The 19,793-nt window shown below is 39.6% G+C and overlaps 1 protein-coding gene across 1 annotated transcript in view; it reads right to left on the reverse strand.

The window, feature by feature from the left end:
- Bnc2 (basonuclin 2) overlaps positions 1-19,793 on the reverse strand; it is a 338,948-nt gene that overhangs the window by 112,915 nt on the left and 206,240 nt on the right. Inside the window, exon 5 of the mRNA XM_052176699.1 lies at positions 3,236-3,471. Within this exon, the coding sequence (XP_052032659.1) occupies positions 3,236-3,471 (236 nt within the window). The remainder of the gene's footprint in view (positions 1-3,235; positions 3,472-19,793) is intronic.

Raw genomic sequence — 19,793 nt, forward strand, 5'->3', positions numbered from 1 at the left:
TTAGATTAATATCCTGGCTTGACCAGTTCAACTTACCGTATGTCTTTATTTGCTGGGTAACACAATCTATAGCCAACTGCTAACCAAGTCAATATGTGGTAAGACTAACAGCCACCCTAACTTGCCTTGATAATTACTCTCCTTTAACTGACATAATATTCAATATACTGTTGTTGAGAGCAATAATGCTAAAATTGATGCCTTGAGGGCTACAAGACAATTGAGTTTTAGCCAGATAAAATGACTTGTACACTAATGGTGCATTATAGGGTTTCCCGGCTCTCAGATGAACATTTTATAGTCTACCTGTACAAAAAAATGTTACATATAATTATATTCAAAGTCATTTGTGCATACCTTATCATTACCACGCTTAATTCTAAAGACTGGCCAGTAATCAAGAGCCACCTTTAGAAGAAAGGGGATGTTTTTATAGCCCAACTTCTTGCGTCTTCCACAAAATGAGTATTTTCTCAGAAGGTATTCTCTAATGTTTTTGTGCCCTGAAACCTTTTGCTTCTATTCTAACTCTAGAATTGTTTTACACGGAACAACTATATGATAAATGTTAAAGGACAGAAAGCGCCATTTAAAGAAAATCAATACTACATCAATTCTATCAATAAAAGAAGACAGAAACTAAGCTGAGAGTTCCTTTAATGTGCAAAATCTATAATTTTTCTGAAAATATCAATTCTAGACTCTTAGAAATGATACATTAAAATTTGAGACTTGACAACATTTATATTAATGAAAATTAATCATAATTATATTAAAATGGCAATATATGTAGCATTTTTATGTACCATTTCCTTTCCTAATAAGAAGATTCCTATATATCGGTTTGAGGCTTTTTGATGTCTTCTACTTAGACACTTCTGTTGCCATTATAGCTCATACGAAATGAAATCTACAATATATTTGAGAGACATATATTTTCTATCCTGTAGAGACATAATACAATTTAAGGGAAATTAATACCTAAATAATTATTTTATATTTTTACAAAATCTCTGGTCAAATCAGAACAGTAGAAAACAACAGTGTTATAAGGCTATTAATTAACATCAAAATGTAACAGGAATCACTATAGAGCTGTTATGATGGCCATGCACATATCTACTTGTTGGAATAGAAAGACATAACACGTTACCATTGTCTGAGGCAAAAAAAGAAATAGTCATGGTGCTGAAATACAGTACTGATGGCAGCAGCAAGTATCAGAGTGGAGCCAGTGAAGATGTTCTTTGATAGGTTTTGAATAAAGGAAAACAGCTAAGCTAACAGCTCTAGAGAAACACATATAAGAGGTTGTTCGTTTGTTTGTTTTGTTTTCTTGTAGGGAAAAAATATCCAACAAAGATGTTAACAATCACCAGAGAGAACTGCTACTCCAAAGGTCTCAGAGCCAGTGTAAGCAGTGATGGGGAAAGTGGTCCCACGTGTTCTTTGTCCTAGTTCTTCATCCTGGACCATGCATCCCTTCATATTCCCTGGCTCTTATGACTTGTCCACCCTCATGCCTCACTGAAACAGTCTTCCATGCGGCATATGAGAGAATATGTAGCATACTTCTTAAAACGGGTGTTATGAACGAGAAAGTCTCCTACTATGGGCTCGTACATTTAAACATGTGGGGAAGTTGGCAGTGTTGTTTAGGGAAGTTTAGGAAGTGTGGCCTTGCTGGAGAAAGTGTGTCCACTGGAGGCAGGCTTTGCGAGTTTAAAGACTTGCTCTTTCTGGTTGTGTTCTCTCTGCTTCATGTTTGTGGTTAAGATGTGACCATCACCTTCCTGTACCTTCTGCCATGTATGCTACCTGCTGTCTGCCTTTAAAGACGTGCATCCTCTGGAATCACAAGCCAAGATAAAGCCTTCTGCAAGTTGCCTTGATCACGGGGCTTTCCCACAGCAACAAAAAAGAAAGCAATATGAACTGAAAATGACGTATATAATTATTGTCACCCTCAGCTCCTGTTCTGAGGGCCAAAGCTTCCTTTTTTTTTCAGGCTGAGGCTTGTACTAAACTAAGAATTGTCCTATCATGGGAGAGACAGGCCTTTGCACTTCTTTTTCGACTTTAATTCACTATGCTACTGTTGTTCTGTTGCCGCTGATGTGTAGAAGAGCTATATAAAAGAATGGCATGAATTTGTATGTTCTCATCCCAGACTAAAACATAGACAGGAGCGTCTCCACTCAGTAGAGTTTCTGTATAATATGTGTATTCAGCAGCTGAGAACTTACATTTTACAGGGGATGGTTCAGATCATAAATATCAGTTATATCTAAGGTACTCTACAGGGCTGCCTCAGCCATAAACATTTTTCTTTCCAAGCGGTCGGCTCTAGAAATATCTCCATAGGAACCTTCAAAAACGACTTAAGATTCTACCTTTCCCAACTGATATTTCCTTCAATATAAGTTAGTCTGCATCATCCAGATCTTGGATCCTGGGGTCTCTCAATATGTTGATCTCAACAGTGACCTCTTGAAGAATACAGGAAGGCAGATAGATTAAAAAAAAAGAAAGAAAGAAAAACACAGAGGCAAAGTGAACAATAGCATAGCACCAAAAAGGCAATGAGAGATGGGTGTGTTGATGCTAGGGTGGAGGCTGTGCATTTCCCAAGTAAACCCAGAAGTCCCACCACATCAGCAGTGACACTGACACATAGGAGGGGCTCCAGGATATAGGATGGCCAAAGCCATATCCACAGGGACATTTCCCAGGGTTCTAAGGTCTGAGGCTACAACATGAGTGTTCGCAAGATATGCAGACAGGTAGTTTATGCAGGTTACAGTTTTTCCCTTGATTGGGGTGAAGTTAATAAAGCTCAAGGGTTCACAGCATTCAAGGGGACCTTGCCTCCTGGGCATGACAAATACCTTTATGAACCCAGCTTGAAAGTAATGTCAGATTTTCAAAACTCATCACTCATCTCAAAAATAGTAAGGCTTATTGAGGGGAAATATGATAGCTTACTTTGGAGGGAAAGAGTTGAATTCAAAAGTACACATAAAGCAACACTAGTCAACCAGCTACCTTTCCCTTCAACCACATGCTCCTAAGGCCTGCAGTAGCCTACAGACAGCACTCCTGTCCCTGCTCCCTGGCCTGAGGAGAGCACACCCCCCTGGCTGTGTGAGAGGAAGAGGCAAACCAGATGTAGCCACAGTTCTCATTGAACCCACCAGGAGTTGGCTCAGATGTGGTACTCAAAATCTTCTCCTACCTGAAGGATGTATCCTCGGACATAGTCCCTCAGGGTCCAGCCCAGGCCATGCAGTATGTGCAGCACTTCCTCTTGCTTCAGGACACTGAAGAGCCGGTCTAGCAGTATCTTCAGCCGCACAGGCACTGCCTGCGTGCCGTAGAGCATCAGGCTGCTGATGTCAAATACCACATTGGACTGCACGATCTCCACTTGAGTGGGGTGGTACAGGTGCTGTGTGCTGAGTTTATCCAAGGCTGTGGTCATCCCACCGATGTCCCAGGGATGGAGTGGGTAAACAGACAGAAAGGACAAAAAAAAATTAGAAACATTATTGGACATTATCTAGGCTCCATTTTGACTGATAGCTTATGACCATAGATATTTAAGCAAGAGCCCTCACTTCCTGTTTTGGCACCCTTGTAATTTAGTATTTTAAACCACAGGCAATGTCAGGCAAACATTTGACTTACAGAAAGAATTTTTTTCCTTAGTGATTGTGTCTTTTTCTAAAAACATGACTAATTAATTTGCTAATGAAACTCTAGCTCAAGTTATCATAATGCCTTCTATTCTTCTACAAAAACACAGAAACTCAACTTCACACTGTAAAAACAGGCCCTGCATTACCCCGTAAACAGTCATGCTGACACATACGTATAATATCAGTACAGGGGAGGGATGTGTCCTAGGTCAGCATGCACTATGTAGAGAGACTCGCCTTTAAAACAGAACAAGACGTGACTCTGTTAACACCCTTAGACTTCCTAACCGGTTTAAAGAAGAGGAAGAGCAACTTTTAAGTTAGAGCGTAAAAGGCCTTGCTCAAACCTGGCTCGGTGAAGACTATGTCTTTATAATCTTAGTGTTCAGGAACTGATGAAGAAAATTCAAGTCCAGCCTGGGCTGCACAGAAAAGTCATCATCAAAAACAACCACAATCACAACGACAACAGAACCTTACTCAGAAAGAATGAGGAAAGTTCATGCTTGTGTGGAGGCTGACGATTACAACTCATATTATCTAAGGGAGATTTTTCTGAAACTTTAGTTCACAGAAGTTCTCTCCTGTTTGCCTATGGGATCGTTTTGTCTTCACTAGCTTGATGCCTGGAAGTTACTTAGTTACTTCTGTTCAGAGTTCTTCCAAGGGTGTCAGATGAAACTAAATACAAATGATTACAACTGGGAGTTTCTGTGATTTTAGCTAACAGAGTTATCTTGTGAAGAAAGCTGAGGATGGTCATTTTTAGAGTAAAGACTTTTCACTTTTCAGTAACTTTCTTCTCTTCCCCTCTACAAAATGCATCTCTCCTCTAACATTAAATGCCTTAAGTTAAGATCATAAGGCTTATTTCCCACCCATATCTGAGTTACTGGGAACCCTACTGCTGAGAACACAAAGTATGAGGCCCCAGCTTCTCCATTGTTGATGAAGGTGAAGTAAGTCTCAGCCACAGGGCTCAGGAGATTTAGTAAAATTTAAGAGGTGGCTCCCAAAAGGCACCGGGAACTCCTCAAAAGAACACAAAAGGGGTCGCAATTAACTGTCAGAATTATAGACATATGCCCTGGAAAGTAAAAATGCAAACACTGTAAGCCAGAGTCATCTAGCCTCCTTAGTCAAGCAAATAGGTTCAGACAATGTTTTGCCTTAAGTCACAGCCTCATCTGAGAATACCTAAGGTTCTTGCAGATTCTAAGCTACTGAACAGCCTGCATCAAATGCTTTCTCCCTAACTCATTACCCCCACAGCAGTACTGCCAACAGCCCAACTCAAGCTGAACAACCCCAATCCAAACATTCCAACATTTCTGCATAATAATGGAGAGATTCGAAAGAGTGTGCACATGGAGGTTTTTTTTTTTTTTTTTTAAGTATTTCTAATGTATTTTTTAGGGCTCCTCCTCCACTCTCATTTCTTCCTGACTTGAAGTCACCAGAGAGTTCATGTACTCTTGATAAATTGCTTTCTTACATCCACAGTGTAAAGGCCCTTATCATTTACCCGCTGGCTTCATTCAACACATTTACTCCCAGGAATACTTTGTCAAAGAGTTCGGGTTCCCCCATACTTCATTTCTTGCAGCTGATTTGTCTGATCTCTCCTATTCTGGTGGTTAAGTCAACTTTGAATAAATAGCTTTAAAAATTAATTTAACGTTTGGGAAAGATAAGGGTTTCACAAGCTTGCAGATTGAAGTCAGCTCTCACTCCACAGGGCATTTAGGCTGCAGAAGGCAGGAGAGGGGTGTTACTATCTTGTTCTTCAAGCTCAGCTTGACTGTGCAGCCTTGTGATGAGCAGCTGATCCACTTGGAGCCCTGTGTTAGACCTGAGGGAAGGGGGAGTCTGTTCCTCCCCCACTTCCCTTCTCAGCCCTCCCAAACCCCCACCAAACAAGCCTGTTTGCGCTCCGACCACAACAAATGAGCAGCTGATAGGATCACAGAGAAACAATATGACACCAAATCCTGGATTTTATGCATGGGTTTGGCACAAGCATCTTTGCAAAGTGAACGCAGACTTATGCTCAGATGTGCTCGGTAGCTGACAGGAAAGTGTTATCCCATCTTCTGAGGCATTAAGAAGCCAAGGCTGGTAGTTTCAAAGAAACTGAATGAGAAAAGGGGTGAGGGGAGCAGGAATTTTCAGATAACTGTAAAAGCATGAGTAAAATATATAAGACAAAGTATTTCCCTCTAAATACCTTTTGTAACCAGACATGAGATAATACGGGTATTTCCTGATGTTTACTTAATTTCTTTTTTTCCATTTAATTTTTTTGTGAGTTTGCACATCTAACATGGTGCTTGTGTAGTGGTAAGCATATGGCTAACAGGAATTTTCTTCTACCATGAGGGCCCTGGAGACTGGACTAGGTTTGTCATCAGGACTGGTGGCAAGCACGTTTACCTGCTTAACTATCTCAATAGTTTCTGATCGATCTGTATAAATGTGTCATATACAAAGAAATAGGAGAGGTGTGACAAAGCAATATGTACAATAGGGCTCAACAACTTACTCTACAAGGGCCTGATATTTAGTAACTAGTTTTTAAACTGCAACTTTTCTTTAACAATTAGTCACTTATACACTAGAGTATGGAAGGGAAGGCTGGTGTGTGTGTGTGTGTGTGTGTGTGTTCCAGTAAAACTTTATTTGCATAGATAGGCATAGGGCCATCTTCAGAAGATGATGTTGTCGTAATGACAAAGTCCAAGTAGTCCACAAAGAAAAGGCTCTCAGGGGTCTCAGAGAAGAGCCATAGACAAGGATGTGGAAAGTGAGCAGTGTGGCTTGAGGCTGTCGGCTGTGAATTCAGCCTGAAACACAGCATCAAAGATAATCCCTTTGTGTTAAGGCTCTACACTATTCCAAGGAAGTCTGTTTGACAGTTCCAGTTTGTAGAGTCACCAAGAAGTTTGTTCAGAGACAGCATTTAAGTAGCCCTAAATGCCTTGTCTGCATTATAGACAAGGCTGATCTCTAGCTCTGAGATATGTCGGCCTCTGACTCTGCCTCTCCCTTCTGAGTTCTGGTATAAAAGTTGTATGCAACTACACACAGCTAAGTAAACAAAGTTTGATAACATTTAGAGAAAAAAAATTAAGAAGTTTGGTCTTACTGGGCAGTGATGGCGCAAGCCTGTAATCCCAGCACTTGGGAGGCAGAGGCAGGCAGATTTCTGAGTTCGAGGCCAGCCTGGTCTACTGAGTGAGTTCCAGGACAGCCAGGGCTACACAGAGAAACCCTGTCTTGAAAAAACTAAAAAGGAGGAGGAGGAGGAGGAAGAAGAAAAAGAAAAAGAAGTAGTAGTAGTAGTTTGGTCTTTTAACTGACATAAAATGTATAACCCAGAACTGGGCTCTACTGAATTCTAAGATGTCCCCAACTATGGAGGATTCAGGCCTAACTCCTGGATGGTCAGAGGCATGAGCTAAGTCATCAAGGTCAAGCAAGTCTATCCTATTCCTGTCCACAACACTGGTAGAATGATGGACTGTAAGATCAGATTCTGGGTTTCAGTTACAACTAGTGGGAAGTCTCTTTTTCTCTGAAATTGAAGATGGCAAAAGTGCAAATAAGTGGGAATCATATGAATTGAATAAGTTGGACATATCCTACCACATGATGGTATTAATGATACGCTTGAGACTGAGAATGTATCATCTTTAAAAATTTTGGCTACATGAGTCAAATAATCAATCATCAATCAATCACTTACTCTTTCCCAATCTCTGTCTCTTTCTCCCTCTCTCAAATAGAAACTAAAAATTAAGGTCAGAAATTCTGTTTCCCATCCATATCTCAATTACTGTTTAGAAATCCTGTCATTGATTCAACTTCATTTTGGGGAGAACCCCCAGGTAGATATCATATAATTTCAAATTTACTGCCTGTTTCAACTAAAGGTATATTCCCCCAGTTCAAAGAAAATTCATAATTTCTGCCATGACTGGAATGAGAAATGCTCTAAAGAAGTTCACCTTTTATAAAATGCCCACAGTGATGTCTTCAACAGCATTAGTAAAGAAAAATAATCATAGGACAGACAAGCAGGGAAACAGCCATTTAAGCACTTACTGAATGCCCTGTATCATTCTAGGATTCAGATCACATCATTTCATTTTAAAACTAGAAACACATCATGTTCTAACGATCATGTCTCCTAAGATCACAGGCTCAATGGTACTAGGTAACCAACCAAAAAGAGCCATTCGGTAACTTCACCCAGGAAAATTCTGTTTCTAAACGTTCAGATAAACAGTCAATAAAAAGTAAGCAAGTCCTTATCATGCTGGATGCCCCTAACTTCCAGCAATCTGGGCTTCCTTCCCATCACTCTGCTGAAGCAAGCATTTCAAAGGTCACCAACACCTGCCGTACTGTGAAATCCGATAGATTTTTTCATTCATTATTCTCCGTGATCTCTCTACAGCAGCTGACCTTATTGATCATGACTCCTCCTAAAATGCTGTCCTTCATCCATGCATACATTCACATGCTCATCAGCACTTATTAACAGACCCCTGAGAAGCTGCTCTATGTAGATGAAAAGTAATTTATATTGTAGCCTCTGCCTTCAAAGACAGACAAATGCCAGAGCTGTAAATGTTGTAAGGGACTTGATCGATGTTCTGTAGCACAGAGGAGAAAGAATGAGGCGGAGTCCTCTGAGTGAATAAGGATGCTAGCAGGTGATACAGGTAGGCAGAGTCAAGGCAGAGGTTCTCAGTCATGGTGTGCAGCAGAACCACGTAAAGGGCCTGTTAGACCAGAGAATAGAGCCAGTTCTCCTAGACACCCTTATGCAGTACAAACCAGACTCTGCATTTCTATCAAGTTTTCACAAGATGCTGATGTTGCTGGCCAGGATTCTACTCCACCCCCTACCCCGCCCCCCAAAAGAGTGTAAGAGACCTGAGTAACCATAGAGGCAAACGGTAGAGAGAGTTCTAAAAGGTCAGGTGCGAGGACTATAAGGAGCTATTAACCTAACAAGCAAAGTCTATAAAAAGTTTCTAATTTTTGTGGCTGATGTTGTTGTTAATAGGACACAGAAAATATTTAATGCTCTACAAACTGGAAAATTTTAATTTTATATATTAAAATTGATGAAAGTATAGAAGTCTAGTTAAAGCAGCAGGGTTGTTTGTTTTTAGCATGGGAGACATGTTACATAGCTTCTGGGAATAAAAGGAGCTAAAGGAGCTAAGATAACCCCAGCCACGGAGCTGCATGCACAGCCTTGGGAGGCACAGAAGGAGCAGATTAAGTCTGAGGACACAATTCTCTCAAATGCACTCATCCACAGGGCACACTCAAGAGTGCCCAATAATGAGAAGTGACTCCTGACTTGCTGAGTGTTAGGCTAAGCTCTTAGGACAGGTCTTTAGCAGTGTGGAAAAGCCCCTAACACACAAGTGATGCTTACTCTCTAAATCCAGTTTAATTACAACTTTTCAAAACACCCTGGATAAAATCTGTAGACATAATTTTCACATAATTTCTTTCAAAAACTGTGATTACCACTCAATAAGGTAGTTATCACCAATGCAATCAAATGACATAAAATACTTATTTCACAATCTCTGGTGCATGCACACACATACCACATACAAACACACCCAAATTGATTTCAGTGATCACTATTCAGATCTTATTTGATCTTATGAAGTTTACAATATGTTCTATTAGAGACTAGAGACTAACAACTGTATTTAAATGCCTATTAGTAAAATGGCATGATAATAAATACCCAAATGTTAATTTTACCAGTATACACCTTCTCTTGTTATAAACATATAAACAGTTGTGACCTTCACATATCCAGAAAAGTGAACAAATGCTTGTACATATATATGCCAGGCGTTTCAAGGGTTACATCACTAACAGTAGAAAACATCACAGAAACAGCAGTTAACATTTTTTCTTCTAAGCACCATTTATTCATGGATAATCTGTGAAGAAACAACCTATGGTTTCATCTATTTCCAGATATATAATCTTTGTTTAATCTATCATGAACATTAATATCCATATCATTTTGATTTTATCTGTAGTGATGACTAAAACTTAAAAAAATAAAACTTTATATTTATAGATACATGTTCTTAACTTTACTGTACTGTACGCACGTGACAGGGTGAATGCTCAGTCTTGAAATGGTAAGGCTATCTGGGGAAAGACAGCTGGAAACAAAGATTAAAGTTCAGAGTGCTGAAGCAGTGCTTTAGAGTGTAGACAGTAACTGCTGCTTTCCAGATTAAGGAGTCCCTTAACTAAGTCTCTGAGGGCTCTAAGTCCAGCTACATCACCAGTTGCCTGACAGCAGTGACAATGCACATGACAATGTTATGATCGCTCTAAGGGCCTCAACATTCTCTCAGGTGGTGTGAAGAGGGCCACCTTAACTCCCAGTGGAAAGGACAGGAAGAAGATGCAGCTGAGAAGCATGGTAGGAAGAAGCTTGGTATGAAGATGAAGAACTTCAGACTGCTGGGACATTCTGTTTTGCAGGGGAAATCTACCAAGAGGAAAAGAAAGCATCAGGCTTCCAGGGAAGAAGCCTCTCTTGCTACCTGGACGAGTTAATCCAGCTATAGCTAGGAGTAATAATAGCTAGGAATCCAGCTAAATTTACCCAATCCTGCAAATTCTACCCCATACTCTTAAATATAAACACACAATTGACCTGTATTGCTCAGATAGGACTAGGAAATGTGGCCATAGTCTTTCAAATCCAACTTATTTGAATGTGCTATTTTCTCTCAGGGATGCTCTTCTTTTAAATGATGTAAATTAAAAAGAAAGAAAAACAATAAAATTATCTATCATCCCACTAAGCGAAGCAAGAACTTGTGTCGGCCTCATCTTTCACTGGGTGGTTTTATACTGCTGAGATAATAATTGCAGATACCAGATTCTGTCTTGTTGAAACTGTTTTCCTCTCTTAACATTATCTCTCAAGAACATACAAAACCAGCTCTAATTACTTCTTGCTCTCTTGCATAATCAATCGCTTATTAGTCCCATTGCAGTTTGTCTTGGATCAATTCCTCCTTTCTAATCTAACTTCTACCACTTCAAAACAGGTGTTTAGACCCTTATGCCCTCATTGCGGCAATGGCTTTGACTAGGTTTTGGTGTTTCTCTTATATTTGTCTAGTACAGTAAAGTCAAGTCACTTCCTAACATGTCTCTGAAAGGTTTCTATTACTCTCCAAGCATTTCCACACAGTGAAACTGCTTTACCTCAATACACACTCTTGCATGGGTATATATGTGCCATGCACACCACACACACACACACACACACACACACACACCATGCATATTTATACGTTAAACATAGTCAAATGACCTTGATGGGGGTTGTTTCTCTATCTATCATAATAGACAGCATAATTCTCTGACATGCAGCCCGTGTTTCAACCAAAGTGAGTTCCCAATGATTTCCCAGCACTTTAATATCTGGTCACTAAATCGATGTTTCCAGCCTCATGTAGACAAAACAGAGATGATTCAGGCCTACTTCTGGTTAATAAAGGACAGGAAAGTCTTCAAAATATACAAACAAACAGATAGTTGGCTCATACCTTTAATCCAAGCACTGAGGAGGCAGAGGCAGGTAGATTTCTGAGTTCAAGGCCACCCTGATCTGCAAAGCAAGTTTCACGACAGCCAGGGCTACGCAGAGAAACCCTTCTTGAACCAAACTCCCTCCAAACCCCAGCCAAACCAAACAAATACACAAATAAACATAAAATTGCAAGCACACAAATATCATTCCAACATAATTTACAATGGGATTGTGTGGGGTCAAGCAAAACCACCTCAGCTGGGACACGAAAGAAACAAATTTCTGAGGAGAAGCTGCAGGTACAAGTGAGATCCCACTTGCATGCCTTCTGGTTTCAGATTTATAATGTCGAAGCTGCCCTTAAATTATGTTCTTCTTTCTTACAACCCCTTTCTTTCTCTTTAAGCATCATGTGAGGTTCTGTGTATTTTTGTTGTTTCTTTGTTTTGTTTTGTTTTGTTTTCCACAATGGTTGGAGAAATCCCCGTATCTAGGAGCAAAATACCTCAACCATGTGGTCACTTACATGTCAACTGTGCACATACCAGCCACAGGCTGCATTCTTGGAGGTCATAACAGTTTTATGTGAAGCAGCAACAATACCTGACACATGGCAGATATTAGGTGTTTGGTCCTCGTACTTCTGAATAGGTCGACAGTTAGTACAGGAAGCGCAGTGACTCGCCTTGCCCTGACCTGGCCCCAGTCTGAGGACTCCACTTTCTCATGGGCTCTCACCCAGACGCTCTGCTCAGCCCTTTCCTCTACTCTCCCAGCCTCCACAGAACAATGAGGCTGTGCCATCACTACAGTAAAGGGTAAGGTGAGGATGCCATGTTGACAGGAATTCCAAGATTTACTTATTGCCTTTTCACCCACTTCCAACATTTTTTTTAGGTATGAAAAAAAGTGATGGTTAATCAATAAAACACAAAACCATATATATGGAGAAGGAACATTGATGGATGGGAAGAACAGAATCATACCAAGTCATCAGGTAGAATTTTTCTAGGTAATTAATGAGATGTGAATGTGAGTACCAAATGTGACACAGAATGTATAATAAATATATAATAGCATACTTTTGACTATATCTAACCATGAGGAGATATTATCTAAAAATAATAATGATGACAATGATGATGATAGTGACTATTTTAATTTCAATTTTCAGTAACAGGGATTACTCCAGAACCTTCAAATAAAATAAATTTAAACTTATAATTCTGAAGACTCCACTTACGTTTCTGTGAAGGTTACCAAAATAAGAACATATTCATATTCTTTTTTCCCTCAATGTGGGTGTACAAAAGTGCTTTTCACTGACCTTAGACTCTCAGTGGTTGTTTATAGCTCTTAGTTTTCTACAGCTTCTTAAAAATATGACTTTCGTTAAAAGTCAAATTCAAATGACTTTGGTGATTTGTGGAGGAATCTGCTAATTCTAGGCACATGCCCAGTGAACCCCATCTAACAGCTGGGCAAGCATGGAGGCGTGGAGCTTACAGCCTCTGCATTTATTCACTCACACAAGGAGTGGGAAAAGAATACTGAAAACCACCCACTTCGCAGTATGAAACAATTAGAAGTTAATATGAAAAAGTATGTACAAGTTATTTCATGCATTTTAGTATTGCCTTGGATATTTTAATGTTTTAAAAAGTCTATTTGAAACAATGTTATAAGTTATATTCAAAAAACCCCTCATTCTTTTAACATTAGGAGGATACCAAGTGAACTTTAAATTGCAAGCGTAGTTGGAGAATTTCATGTCTATTCTCAACTGCCTTGACCCCAGATTATAGCAGTATCAAGTGGTCAACTTTTAGGACACCTGGACCTGGGCAGACAATGCTAATTTGTAATAGATTCAACACTTAACACATGACCTTGAATTTTAAAAAAATATAGAATTTTTCCATAATTAATGTTAAACTTCTAAAATCAAATTTTTATTAACAGTGTTTCGTTAGTGAAATTTCTGAGGTCAGATTTTAAGGTTCTGATTATTTATAAATAGAATATTGTTATTGCTTCTACCTCAAATATCTAGGCTGTAGCTTCTGAATTTATGGTGGGGGGTGGCGAATGGCTCTTCATTCCCGCTAATATGGCCAATAATTTCCTATTATGCCACACTTTATAATAAGCACACTATACCCAATATAACGATATGTCATTTCAATGGAGCTAGCCCATGAACCTCTACAGGTTTAATGGGATTTCACATATTTAGAATTTCATCATAAAAGGGCCCTTTGGAATCATTATAACATCAATCCTTGGCCATTATAAGACTCAGTTCTCTTACTAGAAAAGTCCATCAGAGCTCAATGCAAAGACTTAACCTCCTCATAGAGTACAGGCCTGATCCTAATAAAAGCTTCCCCTCTAAGGGAGAACATTAATAAGGAGCAATGATGGCACATTAGAAACTTTTTAGTGAATCAGGAGATCATGAGACAGAAATAATTGTGATTAAGAGAAAATTCCTTATGACTTGAATAATATTTAGATATGCGGATTTTATTCACTGCTTTTAGGATAAAGAATTATGTAATTGGGAGCAAATTAGGTACAAAATAACTCCTCTTCTACTTAAGTCACAACTTCTCTCTGTTCTTGTCAAAGTTGAATTAATTAGGTGAATTGATGCAAAGGAGAGAGAAGGCTTACTTGTTAGAATTATTTGAGAGGAAAGAAGAAAGAAACCGATAGGTTTTTGAAAGAGCTGATCTCCCCAGCCCGGGGATGACAACTTCACCCAGAGGTAGAAAAGGTTTCCTTCATTTCTTGAACAGATAGTGTTGGCGGTTTTAGATTTAAAGACTAACAAGACTCCACAAACCCTCATTACACACACCACCTTAAATACTGCACCTCAATGACCCCTTAATGGGTGAAGAATAGTCTATAAATACTCCTATACTATGATACAAATAGGGTTCTACACTGTAGGACCATATGGAGTATGAAACAAAAGTAGTTCTAATAAGCCCCGCCAGCCACTGTATATGATAGGCTTTGGTTGGTTGGTATTCAGCGTTCAGAATATGGGAACACATACATAGAAACACCCACAATTAGTCTGCAGGAGCATCTAAGCAACATTTGAGACCGTGCAGCTAATATTTCAAGCTGATTGGCACTTCTCCCCTGTGGCCTTGTGCATAATAAAGTCTTCAGAACTGATGTTGGGAATCATTAAAGTCTGACTGCGGCACCCATAAAAGTAGACTGTCAATGTGTGGAGGTTCAGAAGCTCACATTCCTGGCAGTGCTGCTTGCTGTGTTCCCCACAAGGCCCAAGTCTAGGGGCACAAATTTGCTCCTATGCAGGAGCTTGCCTCTAAAGTGGTTAAGAGAAAAGAGAAAAATCAAAGTGCAGACTTGACGGTAGCTGTAGGAAGAGATTTGGTAATTACATTTCCTTACTGAGACCAGGTTTACAGGGTTATTACCACTACTGTGGTTCTATCCAGCGCTGAGTTGCCAAGAGTAGCCTAAAGTTGGCTACATACACCCTACTACTCCATTCAGTTTTTGTATCAATGAATTAAATATATGCTGGCCATAAAACAGAGCCCATTAAAATGTAACCTGACAATTTAAAACTTGCTTGAGTGAGCTGCATATCTGTTTAATTAAAAAAAAACACAGAATTCTTATATAAATAAACCATCTGCTTTATAGACTTAATTTCCTTGAAGGAGCATGCATCTATACATTTCCACAAAGGAAATACTGAAATGCAGCGCACGCTTTAAACTTTGTCAGCTATATTAAGGAAACATTTCAAGACTGAGTAAAAGCGAGGATCCGGTAGCAAACACCTAAAAGAAATTATCCTACTCTAACTTCTTCAGTTTTTAAAACATGTACATCAACTTTGTGCCATCGCTTGTTATTTTTATTTTTCCCTAGTAAGTCAGTCTGGAATCTCATTCTGAATCTATCATTAATCTTTTAGTTTTGTTCTACTACATGTAATCCCTTAAAACTCTGGGCCCCTACCACAGACACTTCTGACTCTGGTGTTTGTTTTCTTCTGGATTGCTGGATTTGGGGAATGTGCATATCGAGTATCAAACTGCTTCACATTGGTAATGGTGGGATCAAAGACCGATATAAAGATATAAAGATCTGCTCACAAAGAGGGTTAAGAAGGAAGGAAGTCTTAACAAAAATCTAAAGGAAAGCTTAGCAAAAATCTAAATTAACCAAGTATTACATTCATGACCAAAAAATGCCAACAGCCAGAACAATGCCTTTGTTGATGTTTCATTAACACAACCAGTGTACAGCTAATCAGGCAGGAAAACTGACACTGCTGCTGACCTGTCCTCTGTGGACTGACTGACAGGGTGAGTTATCAATAAAGCTGAAAACCTTCCAGAGTTTAAGCAACTGGCAAAGTGAAACTGTAAGATCTATTTCCAGGGTTTCAGCTTTTAGGAGGCAAGTTTTGAAGAATAAGAGTAACAAAGACACAGAAGAGATCTTTGTTGTTTCGCTGAGTTCTATTTACTAATCTGATCATGATAATCACTCCAATTGTTAATTAGAAAAGTTCTATTAATCAGTACCAACAGACACAATAAAAAAATCAATACAAATTGTGAAATATAGCATGTGTTATTTCCTTTAGATATGACTGTGTTTCAAATCCCAGTAATAGAAAACACTTGCCAAATTCATTTAGTCTCTGACTGAGGCACACATATGTGATCTTCTAATTTACAGCTTGCACGTACAGATGTTCACACTTAGTAAAAGGGCTTCTTAATAGCTTTTTTTAATTAAAAGTGTGTTGATAATAGGTGTTTTAAACATATCCAAACAACACAGCAGAACTGACAAATGCCTGTCTCCATGCCTCACATTGTATCTCATTGTGGCAAGATTTTATGAGACAGAAAAGGTTCTGAGACCGAGTCGCATGTATATAGAATAAATGTTACCCCCAAAGCTTCCATATCACATCTTTCATTAATTTTTCTATGATCTTTTTCCAAGTAGAAAATGTTAGATTGCAACTAAGTTTATGTAGCCGAAAGCAGAACCACACAGCCGTTGCTTGCTGCCTGCGTTTTTTTTCTTCTGTAAAACTTTGAACCCCATCCAGCTTTGACACACTGCCTCTTCAGTTAATAACTATCAAGTTTCCCCTTGTCTCCTGTCTACTTTTCTGTGAGGCAATTGCGCACTCAGCACCCCGAGATAATAACACACATCTATAAGATAAAAGCAATGGCATTAATGTAATTGTCTGCCTCTTTCTCTTTAGCCTAATCTTTTTTTTCCTTCAGTTTTGACTGCCTGTGTGACACCTGTTTTTGTCTCCTCTGATCCTACGACAGGTTTTCCGCTGACAAGGTTTTTGCCTGACAGAGATTCTGCAGACAAGAACGTAATAAAATATGAAGAACTGCTTGTCAGAGTTTCTGCCAATGCTCACATGAAATAGAGACAGAAAAAAAAAAGACCCTTTTGCGGGGCCCTGTGATGGTCGCGTTTGGCATGTCAGAAAAGGCTCTCCCTAGCCAAGCTTTCCAGGCCAAACAGGTGTTTTCTTTTATGTTAGAACTTGATTTGTTTTTTAATTTTTACTGATAGTGGAAAGCATGATCAGCCAAGGAGGAAAGCAAGAATGTCTTACTCCTCTATTACTGCAGGAAAAGGAGTCTGAAAGAACTACCAACTAAAACAGAGTTATTTGACTCTAGACTACAACTTCTAAATAGAACAAAAGGGCCAACATCTGTTAATGATCGAACAAAGTTAATGTCTTTAAAATGTACTTCCTAGGTAGCAGAACTATGAAACCTTCTGTACAGTTCTCACTTACTTTGTTGTTTAAAGGCTCAGGGAAAAATTAAAAGAAAAATCAGAGTGAAGACTCAAAGGAGAAACGAAGAAATGGGGATTAAGGCAAGGAACCAGCAGCCCTGTGTGCCCCAGCAAGGGGCTTCTGCTGAAGGAGCAGGCAATCAGGGATCAGAGACTGTCTCATATAACACACAGAAGCTGTGACTTCAGGTACCAGAAGCATCATAAAGATCAAGTGTCCCTTCACAGGCTCCTTGGCGCAGTAGGAGGGTGGTGTCACACAGAAACCTGCCTCCTGTAAGAGACACTCAGTGGGGAGTTGCAAGACGAAGGAATCGTTCCTCAGGCAGGAACAGGAAAGGCTGCACATGTTCAATACTGTGGAAATGCTAAAATGGGAAGCTCACAGGAGACTTCACAGTGAGCAAGAGAGGGTAGAGCCTGAACTGAGGCTTCCTGGTTGTCAGATCAGTTCTAACCACTTTGCTAGTAATCCATTTCAACCTAATGATGGGTTATCTAAGTTTATGTTATGCCCAGATAGCTTATAACAGCATGGTTACAGAAAGAAGATTCTAAAATTTTGGCGTGGGGAAGGTTTTCATATATCATAGGCCGGCCTTGAACTAACTCTGAGGGAAGGATGACCTTGAACAAGTGATCCTCCAGCTTGTACCTCCTGAGCACAGGAAGTGTAGACATGTCCTGTTTTATGTGCTGTTGGGGAATCCAGTACTTTGTGCATGGCAAGCAAGCACAGTGCCAACTGAACTACATCCCCGACCCTCAACATACTTTATACAAGTTTTTCAACTTTCCCTGATGAAAGTAAAAAAGTAAACATGATCCAACTTTAGAAAATTATATTAGATATAACGAGATGTGGTATGTAATGAGACAGAATACTTATTACTGATAATTTTACAACCTAATTTTTTTAAGACAGGATCTCCAAAAATCTGATTTATATTTACAGTACATCGTAGTTTGAACTTTCCACATTTCAGGGGCTCAAAAGAAATATTTTTATGGGGGCTGGAGAGATGGTTAAGAACACCAACTACTCTTCCAAAGGTCCTGAGTTCAAATCCCAGCAACTACATGGTGGCTCACAACCATCTGTAATGAGATCTGACGCCCTCTTCTGGTGTGTCTGAAGTGTACAGTATATTACATATGATAATAAATAGGTCTTTAAAAAAAGGGAAGTGCTCCCATTAAACAGCCAGGTCTAGAGTTGCCTTTCCACTTGTTGGCCTACAATCTAAAGCTAAATAAACTGTCCTTTCAGTTGGATAAGTTTGTAACCCCATACCTAGTGTCACCAACTCATCATCAACAAGTTGGGAAAGCCAAGAGGTCAATGTGGGAATTCCATTTCTACTAGGGAGTCAAAGAGGAGAACATGATAAAGTATTGGATCTTTTAACAAACATCCTTCATCATCTATTCAGCTGTGGTAATAACTCACTTCCTAATGCGCAGTAATCTGCTTAAATGCTCACAACAGATTGATTTGGGAAGATCTGAAGACAGCAAACACTTAGGAAAGAATGGGATGCAAAAACAGTATTTCAGGACCCTTGGCATACAGGTTAGAATTCTCTGTAAGAGAGTACTCTTTCCCATCACAGTTCCCTTAAAGAGGGAGGGTTGGAGGAAGTCACCCATTATGGAACAGTAGAGAGAGAGTGGTGGGGAGCATCAACACACAATGCTTAGGCACAAGTCCTTACAACCTGGACCAAGATACTAGTTTATCTGAATAGTGCATCCGATAAAAGGAGAGGAGCAGAGGGTGTTTCATTTATCACCCCTTCAATTTGTGTTCCGCTTAACCTGGTGAACTCTAGTTAATTAAGATGTTCCTATAAACAATTAAGCTTCCTGTAGGATCGTTAGCAAGATATAAAAATTTATGATGTAATAAAGTGCAATAAAATGATAAAGTAGTGAGCCCATCAAAGTATTCACATGCAAAAGGATAGGTGTGAAGATAAGCAAGGGCAGCTCTTACTCAGTTTAACTACCTTGTCTTTTAACACATATGTACATACAGTATATACTACAGTACATTTTAACAAAACTGGGAAGCTCTAGGGAGGCTTCAGAGTGGTCTGTGATAGAGCTGTCTGGAGGTAATGTTGTCTCTGCTTCTGTTCAATTAGGGTCCACATGGCATGTTGGGGGTGTGGAACATGTACAGCTGCCCTGGCGTTCTTGGAAGAGGTGTCTGCCCCTGAAGAGCTCTGGGCCTTACATGGCGGGTCCAGCACTCTACACTCCTTCCACACTACACTTTTTTTTTTATTCGATATATTTTTTATTTACATTTCAAATGATTTCCCCTTTTCTAGCCCCCCACTCCCCGAAAGTCCCATAAGCCCCCTTCTCTCCCCCTGTCCTCCCACCCACCCCTTCCCACTTCCCCGTTCTGGTTTTGCCGAATACTGCTTCACTGAGTCTTTCCAGAACAAGGGGCCACTCCTCCTTTCTTCTTGTACCTCATTTGATGTGTGGATTATGTTTTGGGTATTCCAGTTTTCTAGGTTAATATCCACTTATTAGTGAGTGCATACCATGATTCACCTTTTGAGTCTGGGTTACCTCACTTAGTATGATGTTCTCTAGCTCCATCCATTTGCCTAAGAATTTCATGAATT

Source organism: Apodemus sylvaticus, chromosome 3 (assembly GCF_947179515.1).
Source record: "Apodemus sylvaticus chromosome 3, mApoSyl1.1, whole genome shotgun sequence".
NCBI lineage: Eukaryota > Metazoa > Chordata > Mammalia > Rodentia > Muridae > Apodemus > Apodemus sylvaticus.